This window comes from Cetorhinus maximus, chromosome 15, assembly GCF_964194155.1.
Source record: "Cetorhinus maximus chromosome 15, sCetMax3.hap1.1, whole genome shotgun sequence".
NCBI classification, from domain to species: domain Eukaryota; kingdom Metazoa; phylum Chordata; class Chondrichthyes; order Lamniformes; family Cetorhinidae; genus Cetorhinus; species Cetorhinus maximus.
In genome coordinates, this window is record NC_135893.1 from 70,383,578 (window position 1) to 70,404,231 (window position 20,654).

A 20,654-nucleotide genomic window follows, 5' to 3' on the forward strand; every position below is an offset into this window, starting at 1 on the left:
CAACCCTTGTTAATATCAATCCTATCCTCCAATTCCTAGTTTTGTGTAATAATCTCTTAAGTGCTACTTTATTGAATGCTTTTTGAAAATACAAATATACTACATCCATTGGTTCCCCTTTATCTACAACCTCAAAATTATAACTGACTTGTCAAACATTATTTCCTTTTGGTCAATCCACATTGACTCTATCCAATCATATTATGATTTCTAAGCGCTCTGTTACCATGGCTCTAATAACTCTCTCTCTCTCTCTCTCTCTCTCTCTCTCTCTACAATTGATGTTAGGGTAGCTGGCCTATTTTCCCCGTTTTCTCTTTATCATTTCTTGAATAGCGAGGTTATGTTTGCTACTCTACAATTCACAGGATCCATACTAAAACTTAGCGAATTTAGGAATATCAAAACCAATGAATCTGCTATCTCTAGCCACCTTTTAAAGCCCTGGGATGCAGGCCTTTAAATCTGCAGGAATTTTGATTTTATTCCCATTAATTTTTCCAGTACCATTTCTTTATTAATCCTAATTTCTTTAAGTTACTTATTCTCAAAGGAACCTTTGGGTTCCTTACTATTCTCAGTATGTTTTTTGTGTCTTCTACAGTAACTTCCAAAAGACACTTGACAGTTTCACAAAAACAGTTGCAAATTAAGCTAAAAGTTGCAGTGATCCATGGTAAATAATGTAACTGGATAACAGACTTGCTGAAGAATAGAAATCAATGGCTGCTTGTTAAAGGAATGATATTGGCTCGGGTGGTGGGAGATGTGAGCTGATTGCTCAATGTTTAGGGCCACTACTGTTTCTATTTGAAACCAATGACTTGGATTCCAAATGCAATGTAAGATTTGCAGATGATATTAAATTAGAGGAAGGAAGCACAAATTAGCAGTCTGAGTTAAGCAAAATATGTAGGTGGGGAGGACAAGGACAGAAATTTGATGGAATTGTACATAAGGAAAATGGGATGATGTAGGTACTCCATGAATGGTATTGAAATTATTAAGGAAGAAGGTGAAAGAGATCTACGAGCCTTAATAAAGCAGTGCTCCACATACCCAACCCATTCAGAACAGTTAATAGAACAATGAACTAAATGACAAATGCAATTTAGTACAAGTCAGAGAAAGTTGTGATTAAACCACATAGTGCTCTGTCTCACAAATTGAGTATTTTGCCCAGCTCTGATGGCTGAGGTTCAGGGATATTTAAGTGTTAGAGGCAGTGCAGGTAAGAATCACAAGACTAATCTCTGGTGTAAGGATGAGGTATGAAAAAAAACTGAAGAAACTTGAACTTTTTAGCCTAAAAGGAGGCTTTTATGACATGAACTAAGGTATTTAAGATACTGTAATAAACCAGATGGAAAAAGTAAATCTGGAATGTTACACTAAGCTAAATTGAGGGAACAGGGCAAGGCAACACACGTTCAAACTAATTAAAATTATGTTTAAGACTGCCATTCAGGTCTGTATTAGGGTCACTCAAAGTTGACTAACACATGGAAACTGGCCTACAGTTCTGTTTTCTCTCCATCCTTTCTTGAATAGCATTCCAGCCAAATGCTCTGGTATTTTAGCAGAAAGGTAGCATAGAGAGAAATTTTATATTTTTAAATTTTTAAATGTTCCTTTCATAAGATTGTTAACATTAATTTCTAGTCTTCAGTTTTATAAGCAGGTTCTCGTTTCCTCAGTGACTTGTTTCTTGTCATTTAGGTGTGTGAGTATTTGTTCACTAGCATTCAGTATGGATGGAATGTTCCTGTCTGCATCCAGTAACACAGAGACGGTACATATCTTCAAACTGGAGACACAAAAAGAAAAGTAAGTAAACACTGAAATAATTGTCAATAATTGACTGACAAGCCTCATGAGTGAAAAGTTCTCAATTAAGTGCCATCAGAGCAACACAGTGTTATGTTTGTGATGACACTATTTTCAAACACTTTCCAGAATGTTCTGTGCAATTTGTCATTATTTAAGATATCCAGATGTGGGTATTAGCCTTTCTCCCTCACCCTATCCCTCTCTCGCTCCTTCTCCACCCTCTCACAAACGGATACATCCTGTGTCATGATTTTTAACCCTTGAGTATTAATTTTAACTGTAAAATATACATACATATTCAGACTTCCCTACCTGTAAGGGGAGAATATCAGGGGGCTTGTCACCAATTGTGGAACAGGCTTGTGAGGCTGAATGGTCTACTGCTGTTCATGTGTTCCATTACTGTTGTACACTTTCCAGCAGCTGTTTCAGAAATGGCTCTGGGAGCAATTTACCTACTTGCCCAATTTGGCCAATAAATGATACAGATGGGGAATATTTTTTTTTAAAAAGAGATGATGTAGACAACCCTGCCTCTGACAGTGTGGGCCTCTGGGGAGATGGGGGCAAGGAGGAGAACTGGTTACAGCATATTTCTGAATGCATCTTTGTTCAGACCACAGGAAGAGCCAACCACGTGGACTGGTTACTTTGGGAAGGTGCTCATGGCTTCCACTAGTTATCTACCTTCCCAGGTCACTGAGATGTTCAACCAGGGCAGGGCATTCGCAACAGTCCGACTGCCATTCTCGGGGCACAGAAATATCTGTGCATTGGCGTCGTAAGTATAGCATTTTGCTAAACATTAGACAATGGCAAAGTTTAAAGACTCCAGTTTTGGACTTTGTTGTAAAAACAAATGCATAGACCTTTACAGACCGTCAAACTGAGCATTTCAATATCTGAGTTGTTAGTGGTATAAAATCCATTGGATAGACAGTAAGCTGTGATTGTTCAACGTTAGTCTGATTGAGAAGTTGCCACTCTTGGTACAATGTTTGTTGCTTGTAGGGTGACATAGATTGGGATCTGAATATTAAAGGGTATGTGACATTTGGGAAGGACAGGAAGCTAGGAAAAGGTGGAGGGGTGGCTCTGTTAATTAACGATGATATTGGCATAATAGAGAGGAAGGGTCTAAATTCAGGAAGCCAGGATACAGAAGCGGTTTGGGTAGAGATGAGGCATGATAAAGGCAAGAAGTCACTTGTAGGAGTGGTGTACAGGCCACCTAACAGTAGCCACACGGTAGGATGGGGTACCAAAGAAGAACTAATGGGAGCTTGTCAGAAGGGTGTGGTGATTATCATGGGGGATTTTAATCTACATATAGACTGGAAAAATTAGATGGGCAAAAGTAGCCTAGATGAGGAATTCATTGAATGTTTTTGGGATAGTTTCTTAGAACAGCATGTTCTGACACCAACCAGTGAGCAGGCTATACTAGACTTGGTATTGATCAACGAGATAGGATTAATTAATGACCACATAATGAAGGTGCCCCCAAGTAGCAGTGATATGATTGAGTTCTACATTCAATTTGAGGCAGGGAAGAGTGGGTCTAAGACTAATATTTTAAATTTAAATAAGGGCAATTATGAGGGCATGAAAGCAGAGCTAGTGAAAGTGAACTGGCAATTTAGGTTAAGGGATAGGTCACTAGAGATGCACTGGTGGACATTTAAGGGGATATTTCAGAATATACAATAGATACATTCCAACGAGAAAGTAAAATTCCAAGGGGAGGACCCACTATCCGTGGTTAACTAAAAAGGTAAAGATGGTATCAAACTTAAAGAAAAGCATTTAATTGCGCAAAGACACGTGGCAGGTCAGAAGATTGAACAGAATATAAAAAATAGCAAAAAAATAACTAAAAGATTAATAGGAAAGGAAGAGTTAGAGTACAAGAGAAAACTAGTTAGAAATATAAATACAGACCGTAAGAATTTCTACAGATATTTTAAAAAGATAAGAGTTAAGAAAGTGAGCATTGGTTCGATAGAAAGTGAGTCTGGGGAATTAATAATGGAAAATAAGGAGATGACGGATGAAGTGAACCGGTACTTTGCGTCAGCCTTCACTGTAGAGGATACAAATAACATCCCAGAAATAGCTGTAAAAAATGAATTGGAAGGGAGGGAGGAACTGAAAAAAAAATTACAATCACCAGGGAAGTAGTACTTAGCAAATTTTTGGAACTGCAAGTTGATTAAGTCCCCAGGTCCTGATTAGATTTCATCCTAGGGCCTTAAAAGAAGTGACTATTGAGATTGTTGATGCGTTGGTTTTAATTTTTCAAAATTCACTTGATTTGGGGAAAGTTCCATTAGATTGGAAAATAGCTAATGTAACTCCTTTATTCAAAAAGGGAAGGAGACAGAAAACAGGAAACTATAAGCCAGTTAGCTTAACATCTGTCATTGGGAAAATGTTAGAAGCTATTGTTAAAGATATATAACAGCATACTTAGATAAATTCAAAGTAATCAGGCAGAGGCAGCTTGGTTTTGTGAAAAGGAAATTGTGTTGAACCAATTTATTGGAGTTCTTTGAAGAAGTAACGTGTGCTGTGGATAATGGGGAACCAGTGGATGTACTATACTTAGATTTACAGAAGGCATTTGATAAGTTGTCACATCAAAGGTTATTACAGAAAATAAAAGCTCATGGTGTAGGGGGTAACATATTGGCACGGATAGAAGATTGTCTAGCTTACAGCAAACAGATTAGGCATAAATGGGTCATTTTCTGGTTGGCAAGATGTGATGCGTGGTGTGCCACAGGGACCAGTACAAGGGCCTCAACTCTTTACAATCTAAATACATAATTTGGATGAAGGGACCAAAGGTATGCTTGCTAAATTTGCTGATGCCACAAAGATAAGTAAGTTCTGAAAGGGACATAAGGAAGCTACAAAAGGATATAGATAGGTTAGGTGAGTGGGCAAAGATCTGGCAAATTGGAGTATAATGTGGGGAAATGTGAAATTGTCCATTTTGGCAGGAAAAATAAAAGGAACCATATTATCTAAATGGTGAGAGATTGCAGAGCTCTGAGATGCAGAGGAATCTGGGTATCCTAGTGCATGAGTTGCAAAAGGTTAGTATGCAGGTACAGTAAGTAATTAGTAAAGCAAATAGAATGCTATCACTCATTGTGAGAGGAATTGAATGCAAGAGCAGGGAGGGTATGCTTCAGTTATACAGGTCATTGGTGAGACCACATCTGGAGTATTGTGTACAGTATTGGTCACCTTATTTAAGGAAGGATGTAAATGCATGGATGCATTGGGGAGGTGGTGGCATAGTGGTATTGTCACTGGACTTGTATTCCAGAGATCCAGGGTAATGCCCTGGGCACCCAGGTTTAAATCCCACCACGGCAGATGGTGAAATATGAATTTAGTAAAAATCTGGAATTAAAATGACCACAAAACCATTACAGATTGTCGTAAACACCCATCTGATTCACTAATGTCCTTTAGGGAAGGAAATTTGCTGTCCTTACCTGGTCTGGCCTATATGTGACTCCAGGTCCAGAGCGATATGGTTGACTTTGAACAAGGGCAGTTGGGAATGGGCAATAAATGCTGGCCTGGGCAGCGACACCCACATCCCATGAACGAATAAAGGAAAAAAGGTTCAGAGAAGGTTTACTAAACTAAGACCTGGAATGGGCGGGTTGTCTTATGAGAAAAGGCTGGACAGGGTAGACTTATATCTGCTGGAGTTTAGAAGAGTAAGAGGCGGTTGAAACATGTAAGATGCTGAGGGGACTTGACAGGGTGGATGTGGAAAGGATGCTTCCTCTGTGGGAGAATCTAGAACTACGGGTCGTGTTTAAAAATAAGTAAGCATTTTTTCTCTGAGGGTTGTGAGTCTTTGGAACTCTCTTCCTCAAAAGGCGGTGGAGGCAGAATCTTTAAATATTTTTAAGGCAGAGGTAGATAAATTCTTGATCAGAAGGGGGATGAAAGGTTATCAGAGGTGGGCAGGAATGCGGATTTGAAATTAAAATCAGACCAGCCATGATCTTATTGAATGGTGGAGCAGGCTCGAAGGGCCGAGTGGCCTACTCCTAATTCATATGTTTGTATGACCTGGGATAATAAAACAATAAATAAAGAAATAAACGTTGAAACAAATTGAGCAAAATAAATCAGTTAGCTAAAAGAAAGTAAACCAAAAATTAACCTGAAAGGAAGAAGTGGGACATTAGGAAGGAATTGGAGAGGTTAGGAATAGAAAGAAATCTAAGATGCATAAATAAGGAAAGATGAGATACATTTTATTTGAACAAGTGTAAAGCAGTGAAAGTTGTTATCTGTTCTTCACCTCACCAGGAATAAGAGAAATAAAACAATAGCTCCTATTATCTTAACTTGACATTTGGTTCTGTTGTTCCAGAATTCAGAAGATTCCTCGACTATTGGTAGCAGCAGCAGATGGTTATCTCTACATGTATAACTTGGACCCACAAGAAGGAGGCGAGTGCACACTAATGAAACAGCACAAGTAAGCAACACGGCATTGGCCTGCTGGAAGTACGTTCCAGAAGTAGCTGCATAAAGTGATTATTTGAAGCTATCAGCTGTAAGATGAAGCATGGTAGTCCAGATTTTTTGTCAGTGCTGATGTCGAAACTGTCAACATTAGCTGTCATTTCTTCACTGAAGCTGATAAAATCTTCTGGAGTCATTACGTGTGCAGAATAACCAGCAGTTGCTGTCAGTCACTCTTATGCTTCTCCAGGTGGTGTGCTGTTGAGACTCCCCCTCTCCTCCCCCCTGCCCCCCAAGAGGATGTATTTGAAATTCATGAATTGACAAGAACGTTCTCTCTTACACTGTTAAAATTGCTGTAAAAAATTCTTGAAAAAGTTGCACCTTGTTAGATGAGGTGTAACTGGGTTTTTAATTGCATAGTGACTTCATAATTACTGCTTAACACCCTAACTGGGCCTGAAAAACTTTTTTTTTATATTTGTGGAATGTCAACTTTCTCCATTATGATTAAAAACATTTTTAAATTTTTAAAAATTATATTGATATTTTAGCTTCTATCTAAATCCAATCATTATTTATTTCCCTATCTTGACATTTAAATTAAAAGTGAAGGATAAAATGCTTCTAACTTCTGGTTTTGCTGTCTGTGTCAGTCATTCAATCTGATTGGCTACTTATCCTGCCTGATGATGTTACTGCTGTTACATGCCTGGAAATTTCCTTTGCGCCGGATTTAAACTGACTTTGGGAAAGGGGAAATCTGCTTCGCTGCTGACTGTGAAATCCAGCCCAATATTTTCCACCCATTTTGTTTGATTGACTGAGAAGTAGAAGAATGTGGAAAGACCCGAACTGAGGCAAAAAATAAATCTACCTTTTTTGGAGAAAAAAATGCATTGTAGCTGCATTACAGATCCAGTAAAAATAGTTGAACACACTTGTCGCACTGTAAAACTTAAACCATCTTCTTTGGAATTACTGCACTCTAGGGACCAGAAAATACACAGAAGCTGAACTTTCATTGTTCAGCAGGATTATGCTGTATATTTGCAATAGTGCCTATTTCAACTGACTCACCAACTTGCTGTGTGTAATGTAAATATAAATTGCTGTATAAGAATTACAGCATTGGCAATGAGACAGAAAATAAACATTTGGAGAAATAAATTAGTGCTGCATGTTTGAGAGACTTGGGCAATCTTCTAAATACCATTGATTTGATGTAATCTTTTTCGATCTTAAATATTCTGCTTAATCTTTTATCTGCATTTAGTAATGCTTTTCCCCACGTAAATTGTCATTCCCTCAGTGTTTCATTTGGAAACTTACGTTAGAAATTGGTAGCTGTATTATGCTAGAAGTAGTTTGAATTATGTTAGTACATGCCCTTTTGTGAAGTTGAATCAACTTTTATTGTACAAGGATTGGAATGACTGTAAGTGACTGGAAATAACATACTAGTTCTCTGGAAGTACTACCTTGCTCACATCCTCTGTTGATTAATACAGAGATGTAATCTCATTCATATGGAAATGTAAAAGGCCTACATATTCTTGATAATATGTTTACTTTTGGTTATGTTGTGGTTAATGCCTCAACCTCTTGAGTTTTTTTCCAAGCGTTGACTGAGCAGACATTTCTGAGCATATGAACTATATTGTTATCAGAAGTAATTTTGTAGATCTACTGCTGTGTGACTTTCTGTCAAATAATCAGATATGGAAAGTTCAATTTAGGTAGAATTGGTATTTCCAATCAGCCTTTGGATAAGCAATCTAAATATATTGTGTTTTTCAGTCACTTGAATATTTGTTGAATGTGTTTCTCATCATAACAATTGAGCCTAATGAGCTATATTTAAAATACCTGTATCAGTCTTCACCTTTACCACCTGGGCTATAAATTGGCAGGGTAGGTCATCTACTCCTTATAAAAGCTGCCTGACTTTCATTGTCATCCCAATGAAACCAATGCAATCAGGCAGGTTCTATAATAGTGAGTAATCCCCTCTGCCAGATTACAGCTCAAGTGGTGCAGAGTTCCACCCCAGTATGTGTAATATTATATAGATGTGTTGTTGACCACTTCAGGAGTTAGAACTGTTCTCCCTGGATTTTCACAACTGCTTTATTCACCTATCAGTACTGAGGGAATCTTCCATATTAATTGTAGTTCAAGTTACCAAATCACTTTGTGCCAGTCAACTTGTGGGCAGAAGTGAGAGTATGTTGCAAGTTTTGAATTGACAATCATGAAATAAAATGCATAATGGAGCAGGTGAATTGGTGCCAAATACATTTATTGATGTACTGTCATTAATAAGCCTGACCTGATCAGGGAACAGGTCTTCCACACTAGAAAATCCGCATGTATGCAGGTATCCAAAACAAGAAATGATACATTTTTAATTTGCAAAATGCAAATTACAAAGCATCAATGATGAATTGAGGAAAACAAATAGATACGAATTGAGCTGAAGTGATGTGATTTTAATACATCTTTTGAATTTTAATGGCTCCTGTTTTTCTTTTATTCCTTCATGGGATGTGAGGTTGCTGGTAAGGCCAACATTTGTTGTGCACCCCTAATTGCCCTTGAATAGGTGGTAGTGAGCTGCCTTCTTGAACTGCTGTCGGTCAGCTAGTGTAGCTACACTTACACTTGAAATATGCGTGGATAGTTTAAGTTTGGTTGTGAATCTGCAGCAGAAGCTGGGCATTTCACACAAGTTTGTGGCTTCTCCTGAGGGTGGGACTAATGAACACTGGGAGATGGTCAGTCAATGCATTCAAATTTGCTCCCTTAAAAGTCAAAGAAACAGTTTAATAGAAGCACAATGGTTTTGGCCAGCTTCAGTATTCTTGTTATGATCCTGACCTTTTTTTCTCTCCCCTCCCAAAATTCATCACGTGCTTTATTCCCCCAGATTGCTTTTACAGGAATTTAAAGAAGTTCTTAAATTAAAATCTGCTTCCTTACTATTGATTCATACAACTTGATTGAACAGTCATTTGATAGTACAGAACTTGAGTATTGCTGAAAAAGAGACATCAAAGCTTTTTGTCTTGCACTCATCAGGACATTTGCAAGGATACCAATGTAAGGGGAAAACAACAATTTATATTGTATGAGAAGAGAGTGCTGATGTTTTGGCAAGTGGATTCTGGTAGAGACGTTGCCATAGAGAATGCACCAAATTGTCAGTGACTGACAGTTAACTGCCAAGCATTGTCTGAAATTTACTTGAACTTGATTGGTCAAGGCATTGCCCTGAGGAATGAGTCAGTGAATGGCTGTCACTTGTTTAGCTGAACCAGGTGCAATGTGTGTACACGTTCTGTCTGTCTGAAAAGAACAGGGCCCTGTGTATTAATATATGTAGCTTCCAATATACACACATGTGCCACACTGCAAGCCCGACTGACAGTCTTAAATTAGTTGTCAGTGTAATTCTTAGCCCACTGAAGATTATTTGGCAATGAAGGTGAATATATTTCAGATTACATTCTTTAAAAAAATTGATTTCTCTGTTGTCTTTTGCAGGCTAGATGGTAGCGTGGAGCCAGCCAATGAGATTCTGGAGCCTTCACCACACGATCGGCCATTAGTGTCTCAGACATATAGTTCACCTGCTGCCAAAGTTACTTATACCCCTTCGTCGCCAACAAGACATGGTAAGGAGTTGTAGTAGCCTGAAACAATCGTATTTTCCCAATTTTTGATTCATAAATGCATTTAAGGGGAAGCTAGATAAGTACATAAAGGAGAAAGGGATAGAACAATGTGATGATAATCAAGTGTAAACACTGTACCGTAAATTCTGTCATTCTGAGAGTTATTTCAAGGCACCATTTATTTGGAGGTGCACAGGTTTTCTTTCTTAGCCTATGCAGATTGCATTCAGAATATTAATCACTGGGGTAACATTACTTTATAAATTCAGGGAGCTAATAGGATAGAGCAGAAGAGTGAAAAAGAGTGAGATTGTATTGTGTTATTCTAGTGACTGTGGAATCTACATGAACTGTTTTTATTTATTTGTGCATTAATCTTCAAGTGTTTAGAAATTTAACTACAGCCGTAGTAACTTTCATCAATAATTGCTCTGACATTTCAGAGCACATTACTGGTGGCGAGTGTCTATGTGGCTGTAAGTAATTTAATTGTGATATTGATCTTGAGAATTTGATTGTAGCTGGGTGTTTTACACTGTAATAAATGTTTAGTTTTTGGCTCCAACTTGAAACATTTTAAGATCTTGATTGATTTCTATGGGTTTTTTTGTTTGCATTATACATTGCACTCATTTTGACCAGACTTGCTCAATTCTACTTCAGTCTGCTGGTGTGAATCAAATTGATTCCATTGAAATGAAAAATTACAGTTTAGTAATGCGGCTTGTTAGATAAGTTAGAAGTCTTAGCGCTGATTGCATGATCCTGGTGCATGATATCAAATTCCCAAATAAATGGAAACTGTTTTCAATCTACTGGAACATCACTGCAGAAGCTCTGTAATGTTAATTGCAGAGAAGTTCTAATTAGAGGATAGTTTGAGTTTTTTTGCTAAGAAAAGCAAGTAGATTGGCAAAAGGATATTTGAGCAATGAACTCTGTTCCTTCAATAGGTCATGCATGCCCCAGCCTATCCTAAAATCTACCCAAACTGTTTACTCTTCTGATGGATTTCTGGAAGTATCTTCCTGTACCCCTGATAAATAGGGAGTGAGCATCCAAAATATTAGACCTATGTCCCAAGATATTCATAAACCAGTGTAAACTGATCAGTTATGTGGAAGGTGCAAACTAATGGATGTTGCCATTTGTTACAATAGTGGACTCATGGATTACTGAGACATGTTTGACTGCTGGTGTCTTCATTGAGGTTTGTCAGCTCTCTCAAACATCTGGTTCAGTAACTTTTCTCACTTGATGTGATGATATGCACTTAAACATAACAGGTTGAACTGTGCAATGCTCCATGCTGTCAGCAAGGCTCTGCACACAGTGTATAACCTATTGGGAAAACCAGGAGCGTTTTACCTACTATTTACCTCCCATTAATGTCAGTGAAGAGAAAATTACTGATGGTGGGGCCTCAAAGTTCTGCTCAAGTTGTTTCCTGTGATAAAATGGAATGATTGGAACTTGTGCTTTTATATCATCTGTTCTATGCAGCCTACCCGGAGGACCAAGGAGCAGTGGGTGGAGTTGAACCAGATGACGATTTGAATATTGGCACACTGCGATTAGATGAGGACAATGAGACCCCTCCCCTGATTCTTAAGAGCGAGTGACCTTTGACTTGTGAACTGGCACATGTTGGCAGAGAACACTTGCAATTGACTGTATTGTGATGCTGCTACAGACTTTCATCGTTGCAGGACAGAAAGTGAAGAAAAATATGAAAGGAAAATTTTAAAGAAAATTGTAGCTGTAGCTTATTCTATAATATTGGATAAAAAATATATTGTTTTTTTTCCCCCAGTGGCTTTTAATTCCTGTAAAGAATTAGAGTAAGTATGTCTTTTTTTCCCTTTTCTGGCCAAAAACAGCTGCCTGATGCAGCCCTGGAGCCTTTTAGCTTTGCATGTATACATGTGCCAAGAGTTGAGAGTTTAGAAGCCATTATAATGTTGCCAGTCTAGCTGTTTTCCCATTGACTTCATCTTTTCATTTTTGTCACCCAAACGAAAAGATTACGGGACCTTTTTGTTCCTCCATCCAGGGAAATAGGTTTCTAAAGAGTTGTAAGGTAGCAACCCCACCCAATCCAATTTTTAAAAATAAAACATTCTTTCTTTCCTCCTGTATTTAGAATTTCTTGAAAGTTTGTTTGTTGAGCTGCTCAATTCAGACTCCATAGTGTGAAGTTATGGTCCTTCAAATTTCAATCTTTTGGGGGAAATTGGTGACTTTTTAAGAAAAAACTTGCTCCAAACAGGGACAGTTCATTGAGTGTGACACTAAGAATGATCTCAACTTAATCCTAAGGGTTTAAATATTGAGTGAATATTTGTAATTTACTCTGAAAATAAAAGCTGGTATCCCACATGTTTTTGAATCTTGTGAGTACAACAGTTTGTTTTCCAGAGAAGCGATATTTAGGACACTACTTCTCTCCTGCCTCCTGACCCCCTTGCATTTCTGCCAGCAAGGCTGCAATTGCTTGTATCAGATGGGGTGGGGTTGCTACTTTTAGCCTAAAATTGTAGAAAGGCTTGGCAGTCTGAAGGTTTTTGAGTTTGTGTTTATTGTCCAAATGGCTAAACTTCAGCAAGCCAGTGTCAAGTCAGCATTGAAGCCCACTTGTGCCCTTTGATCGGCAAAGTGTTTCAGAAATTCTTGCAGTGAGTGGAATTCCTATAATAACGGCTTTATTTTGACAATTGTAGCAATAAAGAAGTACATTTCAAGTGCTGGCTGTTAAATGAGGTATATGGAAGGGACCATGGAATATTTCTATTTTGCAGCTGTAAGTTGAAAATGTGAAGGTTTTGCCTTTATATTTATTAAAGTTCAGTAGTTTAACATGATACAGAAAGTTAATTTGCAAGAATTGCCAAGGAGCAGTAATGGTTTGCTGGAATTTGGCTATTTCCACAACTAAATAATGCAGGAGAGACCAATTTTTTTTTGTTACATAAGTATAAAATGACTGGATCAAATCAAAGCAACAATGTTCTACTTACAACCCCTCTATTTATGATGGAGAAAAACAACACACTTATGATTTGCACCTAATCTATGACAGATGTTGTTCAGCACGTATCATGTTTGGGATTAGTACCACCGAAAGTTATTGAAAATCTGGGCAATGACACCAGATGCCCCTTGGTCATCTTAATGATGATATAGAGCAGTATCTCTGTTCTTCTAGTATTCATAGATGCCCATTGATTATAAGCAATCAGTCTTAAAAATTCTCCAGTAGTTAGTAATGTAAATTACATGACAGTGGCATTGAGGAAATCGGCTGCTACTTTGTTTAACTCCTCTGCAGCTTTTCAGGCAACTTATTAGCAATTTCCTTTAAGCTTATGTCGGTGGCCATGCTTAATAGAAGAGTGCACCTGCCTAGAGTTAACCCAGTATTCTTAACAATTGTCCCATCGGCAATGCACTGTAACCCAAGGGGTATCATTGTGCTGGTAGGTGCCTTGCATGCCCTTTTGCCAATATTGTAATCAGATATGTACAAGGATGTGATTAGTGATGCTAAAATGTTCCACTATTTTGATGTGTGTAGCTGAAATATTTCATTTTTATTGAAGTTTGTTTAAATATTGACAGAACAATGTGAAAACTATTTTGCAATAGTTGGCATTGCAGCAAATGTAATCCTTACATTGCATTCTTTTTCCCCAGCAACTGCTTATGGGGTTATTGGAGCAAACCTTTTTTGGAGGAGGCTAAAAATGTCCCTGAACGGCAACAATGCTTGTGTATTTTTAAGTCTATATTAGACCAATGTAACTCTCAGCAGCAATTTGCACTGTGTACTGTAACAACTGGAAATCTATGATGATTAAACCTTGGGTGGTAAAGGGAGACCAATCTCAGTTAAATTGCTGAAGATGTGAAAACACAGGTAGCATTTGTTGGATTTTCTGTGCTCAACTGTTGAGTTCCTGTTTCCTTAACAAACTAAGATTTAATATTTCTATATTGGAGGAATTGTATACTGCAGGGCTTCTCCAGTGGGGGTGTTGAGTGGAGCATGAGTAACTGAGCCATTGGAACCAGAAAGGGCTCATTTGATTCGAATTAGCTGATCTCACCCATGGCTGCATTAAAGCGCTACAGGTTGGCCTCAGAGCTCCAGGGCTAGGGAAGGGAAATTCAAAGCCAACTTCCGTACTCATGATTGGTATCCAAAAAGTCCTACTTAAAATAAGGATACAATGTGAGGAGAGAATTGGGCTCAGCTCTGCAATAGCTCCTGTCCAAAAAGCCTGCCAATCCACTAAAGTCCAGACTCGCATGTGAAGAGTAGCTAATTGGATGCAGTACAGGAGCCTGCCTTAGGAGACTGCGGGACTTTACCTCAGCAAAGAATCTTTACCTTCATGGTTTGAGGGTTGGGTTAAGGTGAGGAAAGGGTGGGAGAGATCAACTGGCAGAGAGAGTAAAATAAAAGTGTATTCTGTGAACTCTGCTCATGCCTAACCAAATTATACACTGAACAGAAATGCATTTTGTATGTTTTAATCAGCCTTTGGGCACTGACATTTTCTATACTTATTTGCTGTAAACCCAAGTATATTTGCTATCTAAAAGTATGATCCCAGAATTATAATATACTTCTGATACATTAATTGTTCTAGATCAGTTCTGCAGTTAATCTCAAAAGATTACATTTTATGTATGCTAACGCAGCAACGTTCTTCTGATAGCAAAAATACTTGTGGTGTAAACACTTGTTTTATAGTATGAGGGCATCATTCTTATGTGTAAAGTAAGTTTTTAACTTTGACTGACTAAGTTGGATTGTTACCTAAATAGGAAATATAAGCTGTGGAAGGGTATCTATCTCCCATGGAAAAATTGTTCCTGCTTTCCTCATCACATAACTCCAATTAAAGTTACAGTAACAGTTTTTGCCAGTTTAAAACTGAATTTGGAAAAATTGAAGTCATAAATTGAATAATCCAGTTTGCATCAGAGATAAGAGACAATGAATTTGCACATTTTAGCACAGGTGGCTCTGTATTGAAGAAAGGTTTCAACAGAAAATGATTAAAAACAATTAATTAGCAAAAAGTGCTACTTTTTAATCCTATCTTTTAAACTACCTCACTACAGACCGCTGAGATTGAGCGTGTGTGACTGTTGTTTTCCCCTTTACCTTCATCCAATACTGAACAGCTTGTGACTGTGATGCTCAATGTCCAACAGATTGATCTTGATGCTCCCAGCAACTTGGTGAATAAATGCACCACATACTTTGGCTGCCTTCAGCTCCAATCAACAAAGAAGCTTTCTGATCTGTACTGAATTGTCAGACCTCAGGTGGGCCTCTGGATGCAGTACAATTGACCTTGGTGTCCTGCAGCTAGGGAGAGGAAATATAGTCCAAGAATGCTCCTGTTCCTCCTCATCTATTCATCTCTACTCCATGTGTCAAAGAAAACAAAATAAGGCCAGAAGATGTCTCAGTCCTTTCCAGTCGATGAAGTTGACACCAGGTGTGGTTTGGTTACGATGTGCCTCTATTGACTAGTCCATGGCCACTTCTAAGGTCAGGTTCAGGAATGTAGATGGGGAATGGTACCTGGGTATACAACTGACAGCTTGCTTACTCCTGTGGGTAATGGGGGGCGGGGGGGTGGGGGGGGTGGTGGGAAACTCCAACCAAGGACTGACAAATAACCCTTGTAACTGGGTTAGGTAACGAGGACTTTTGAATAAGAATGCAGCTATTTACTATCTGGGCTTAAGTGTGCCATCAGGAAAAGCATTGAATTCTGGTGCTTTGGATGAGTCATCTGTAAATTGTGCTTGCTTCACAGACTCAGCGGCTCAGTGATTTTTTTTTGTTTGCAAAGGATGTTCCTATCTACCTTTTGTTGAGTGTGTGCTGATATATAGAGGCTTGCCCCTTGGAGTTGTGTGTTCACATTATAGTTTGCGTTGTGTCAGCTTGAGTTGATGTCCAAGTGCTTCCTTGGAAAATTGTAATGGCTGCCACAGATGGCATCACTGGATCATAGTACATTAAGTCTTTGTTCCAAATTAAGGCTCTTTAATAGGCTCTTTAATTTCAAATTGGGGTTGTGTTTTCCAATTGTTGGATATCAAAAACAGATCTCGGTCTACTTTAGTGTTAAAATCCTTTTGACTGCCTGGCTATTGATAAATTATTTGATCTTGAAAGATGATCATGCCTTAGCTTTGAGTTTTCAGTCACCTTTGTCTAACCTTCATGCAGAGTATGAACAGGAACTCAGGAAGTACTCACCTGTAATCCTCATCAGAAACTGTTACTAAGAATTTATTTAAAATGTAATGTAAGGATTTCAGATTTGTCAGTTTATATACTGTGTAGGTTTGCTCATGGTTCGCCTAATATCCTTTTGCTTCTGTATTTTTTTACCTGTAAATAAATTTGACCATGTGCTTTCAGCCTGTAGGCATTAAATAAAATTACATTGAATCTACAGTACATAAACCTTCTTGGGGGCAATTAAGGATGGGCACTCAGTGTTGGCCTTGGCAGCACAGAGCCCATGAACGAATGAAAAGTCATTCAACCCAACTGGTCTATGCCAGTGTTTATGCCGCCTCCTACCCCTCTTCATTTAACCCTTTCAGCATAACCTAATACTTTCTCCCTTTTGCTTATCTAATTTCCTCTTAAATGCAACTGCTTGTTGCAGCAAGTTTCACATTCCTACTACTCTATGGGTAAAGAAGTTTCTGCTGAATCTCCTAATGGATTTATTGGTGACCATCTTTATTGCTGACCATCTTATAATCCCTAATTCTTGTCTCCTCATCAAGTGGAAACATCTTTGTCTACCCTATCATAATTAAAGCCTTCTATTAGGTCATCCTTAAGTCTTTTCTAGAGAAAAGAGCTTCAGATTGCCAGACTAATTGAGTACCTGAACAATGTTATTTTCTATTCTGAGTTGATAGGAATGTGTGGTTAGCATTCCACATATTCTCCAGTGAACAATTTAGTGCAATTAATTGTTAACCTCTGGCAAGCTAAACCATATGGGTGTTGAATAAGATTTATTATGTAAAGGACTCTGCTTATGGAAATTGTCTGCCAACGAGCATAAGTGAAATAAGTCTCGGTTATAAAAACTGGTGCCAGCTGAAGTGGATAAATATCAAATGCAGGCCAAACAAGCCCAATTTAAATTATTGGAAGCAAACTTCAGGTACTCTGAGGACAGATAAATAATTTGAATTGGCATCCCTGATGGTAGAAAGACTGCACAGGATGAAGCTGAAGCATGTAGACTGGCATTGGATGAGAAAAAGGAGTGGTCAGGCAGAAGGCTGATTGGAAAAACACCAGCATAAGGCTAACGAGAAGGAGTACTAGAGCTAACATGAAGTTCATGAAAAGGAGAGATAACACTATTGGGTCCTTGAATTGGAAGAAATTCTTATTGATCAAGACCAACGAGAGCCTAGCTGATTCAGCCCATATCTCTAGTCAGATTAAATTTATTGAATCTAATTTTATTCCAGTTCTTAATGATGATGACAGGGATAGATTCTTAATCGCATTTGAATTGTTAGGAAACCATCAGGTGGGGGAGGACAAATGCAGGCAGAGAGGTTGGCACCATCATAGCCTTGTGAGGCTTAGAAATCTAGAAGATCGGGAAATAAAAGCACCTGGTTAATACCACACCAATACGAGTAGCTATTCAGACACAATAGTGGTGATAAGGTTAAAGGGCAATGCATTGTTAAATAAATTGAATATTGCACATCTTTGTTACTCAGGCAGTGATCTGCCTTATTTCTGAATTTTCTTTTTAATGAAGTCAAAATCAGTTGGAAAAATTGGAGAGTGTCAAATGGGTTGAGCTGGATTATGCGTAAAGGAATATTTAATTTTTATTTTGAGGAAGATAATAAGTGAGTAGTTTTGGTTACTCTCTGCGGACCCAGAACACAAACATTTAAGAATCTAATTGCTCTTGTTCAACCTAAAGAAAAAACGTATGAAGAGTTAGACCAAGTGGTCAAAGAGCAACATTTCACATCTAACCTAAGGTGTCAAAAGGAATGATGGTTAATAGCAGAACTGAGGAAACTGAAACATAACTGGGAGATTGTGCTTTGAAGGAAAGGTCAATATAAAGGAAATTGTTGGTAGAATTCTCAAAATAGCACTTGTTGTGCAAGCCATATTAGCATGTTACATGCCCGTGGGTCCAAAACTTCAATTGAAGAGTCACTCAACCGTGTTGGAGATCATGTAAAAATAATCATCCTGACCAATGTTTTTGCCTGAGGAATAGATGCCGCAATTGCACAGAATCAGGTCATTTAGCCAAGTGTTGCCAGAAGCCTGTGAATGCTGAGAGCTGAAGCAGGAAGAATAACACTCATATCAAATGAACTAATATTGATACAACTGTTAAAGTGGCTTACAAGTATGTTTGTCTTTTCCCTTGGCAACACCACACGTCAGGCTGTATGAACTTCCATTGTATCTTCAGGTTTCATCAGAATTTTGGGTGCTGCTTTTAATTGAATACTGTCGTTCACAGAAAGCAAACAGGGCTAGGAAGCAGATTGAAGAATACACCATATGGTTGAGAGTAAGAGTACTGGATATCAGAAATTCTACAGTTCTACTAAAATCATGTTACTTCACTGCATCTTATGTTTCTTCACACCAGAGCATTTCACACGTGTTTTTTTTTCCTTATGACTATAACTCATGCTTCTAAATGTGTGCATCTGAAAATTTTTGAATCAAATCCTTTTTCACAAGTGTTTTGTAATTTAGGATGCATTTTGAAAGTATCTCAAAGTGTGTTCTTTATACAGAATGGTAGCAATTTTGTCATCTCAATTTCTCTGCTCCTCTCACCCATTCTAACCTGTCTCTCTGAACTTACTGCACTCTGTTCTCTCAGGTCCAACCCTAACATTGTCATCAAACCTGCTGACAAGGGTGGTGCTGTTGTTGTCTGGCGCACTGACCTCTACCTCGCGGAGGCTGAGCGTCAACTTGCAGACACTTCCTCCTACTTCTCCCTGGACCATGACCCCACCACTGAACATCAAGCCATTGTTTCCAGGACTGTCACTGACCTCATCTCCTCTGGAGATCTTCCTTCCACAGCTTCCAACCTGATAGTCGCCCAACCTCGGACAGCCCGCTTCTACCTCCTACCCAAAATCCACAAACAGAACTGTCCTGGCAGACCGATCGTGTCAGCCTATTCTTGCCCCACGGAACTCATTTCTTGCTTTCTTGACTCCCTTCTCTCTCCCCTTGTCCAGTCCCTTCCCACCTACATCCATGATTCCTCTGACACCTTACGTCACATCAACAATTTCCAGTTCCCTGGCCCCAACCGCCTCCTCTTCACCATGGACGTCCAATCCCTCTACACCTCCATCCCCCACCAGGATGGTCTGAGGGCTCTCAGCTTCTTCCTCGAACAGAGGCCCGAACAATCCCCATCCACCACTACTCTCCTCCATCTGGCTGAACTTGTTCTCACACTGAACAATTTCTCCTTTAACGCCTCTCACTTCCTCCAAATAAAAGGTGTGGCTATGGGTACCTGCATGGGCCCCAGCTATGCCTGTACTCCAGCCCCCTCCCACAACTCTTTCTCCGGTACATCAATGATTACTTCGGTGCTGTTTCATGCTCTCGTCAGGACCTGGAAAAATTTATTAATTTTGCTTCCAATCTCCACCCCTCCACCATGGTCCATCTCTGACACTTCCCTTCCCTTCCTTGACCTCTCTGTCTCAATTTCTGGCGATAGACTGTCCACCAATATCCATTACAAGCCTACCGACTCCCACAGCTACCTTGACTACAGCTCCTCACACCCCGCTTCCTGTAAGGACTCCATCCCATTCTCTCAGTTCCTTCGCCTCCGTCGCATCTGTTGTTCTGATGATACTACCTTCAAAAACAGTTCCTCTGACATGTCCTCCTTCCTTAACTGAGGTTTTCCACCCACGGTAGTTGACAGGGCCCTCAACCGTGTCCAGCCCATTTCCCGCGCATCCACCCTCACACCTTCTCCTCCCTCCCAGAAACATGATAGGGTCCCCCTTATCCTCACTTATCACCCCACCAGCCTCCGCATTCAAAGGATCATCCTCCGCCATTTCCGCCAACTCCAGCATGATGCCACCACCAAACACATCTTCCCTTCACCCCCCCCAGCGGCATTCCGTAGGGATCGTTCCCTCCGGGACACCCTGGTCCACTCCTCCATCACCCCCTACTCCTCAACCCCCTCCTACGGCACCTCTCCATGCGAACGCAAGATATGCAACACCTGCCCCTTCACTTCCTCTCTCCTCACCGTCCAAGGGCCCAAACACTCCTTTCAAGTGAAGCAGCATTTCACTTGCATTTCCTTCAACTTAGTCTACTGCATTCGTTGCTCCCAATGCGGTTTCCTCTACATTGGAGAGACCAAACGCAGACTGGGTGAACTCTTTGCAGAACACCTTCAGTCTGTCCGCAAGCATCATCCAGACCTCCCTGTCGCTTGCCATTTTAACACTCCACCCTGCTCTCTTGCCCACATGTCTGTCCTTGGCTTGCTGCATCATTTCAGTGAAGCTCAACGCAAACGAGAAACAGCA

At 39.4% G+C, this 20,654-nt stretch overlaps 1 protein-coding gene across 1 annotated transcript in view; it reads left to right on the plus strand.

The window, feature by feature from the left end:
- wipi2 (WD repeat domain, phosphoinositide interacting 2) overlaps nt 1–12,400 on the plus strand; it is a 64,072-nt gene extending 51,672 nt beyond the window's left edge. Inside the window, exons 8-12 of the mRNA XM_078558607.1 lie at nt 1,720–1,827; nt 2,447–2,611; nt 6,239–6,346; nt 9,880–10,010; nt 11,514–12,400. Coding sequence (XP_078414733.1) covers nt 1,720–1,827; nt 2,447–2,611; nt 6,239–6,346; nt 9,880–10,010; nt 11,514–11,632 — 631 coding nt within the window. The 3' untranslated portion in view covers nt 11,633–12,400. The remainder of the gene's footprint in view (nt 1–1,719; nt 1,828–2,446; nt 2,612–6,238; nt 6,347–9,879; nt 10,011–11,513) is intronic.
- Nucleotides 12,401–20,654: the final 8,254 nt, after the last annotated feature.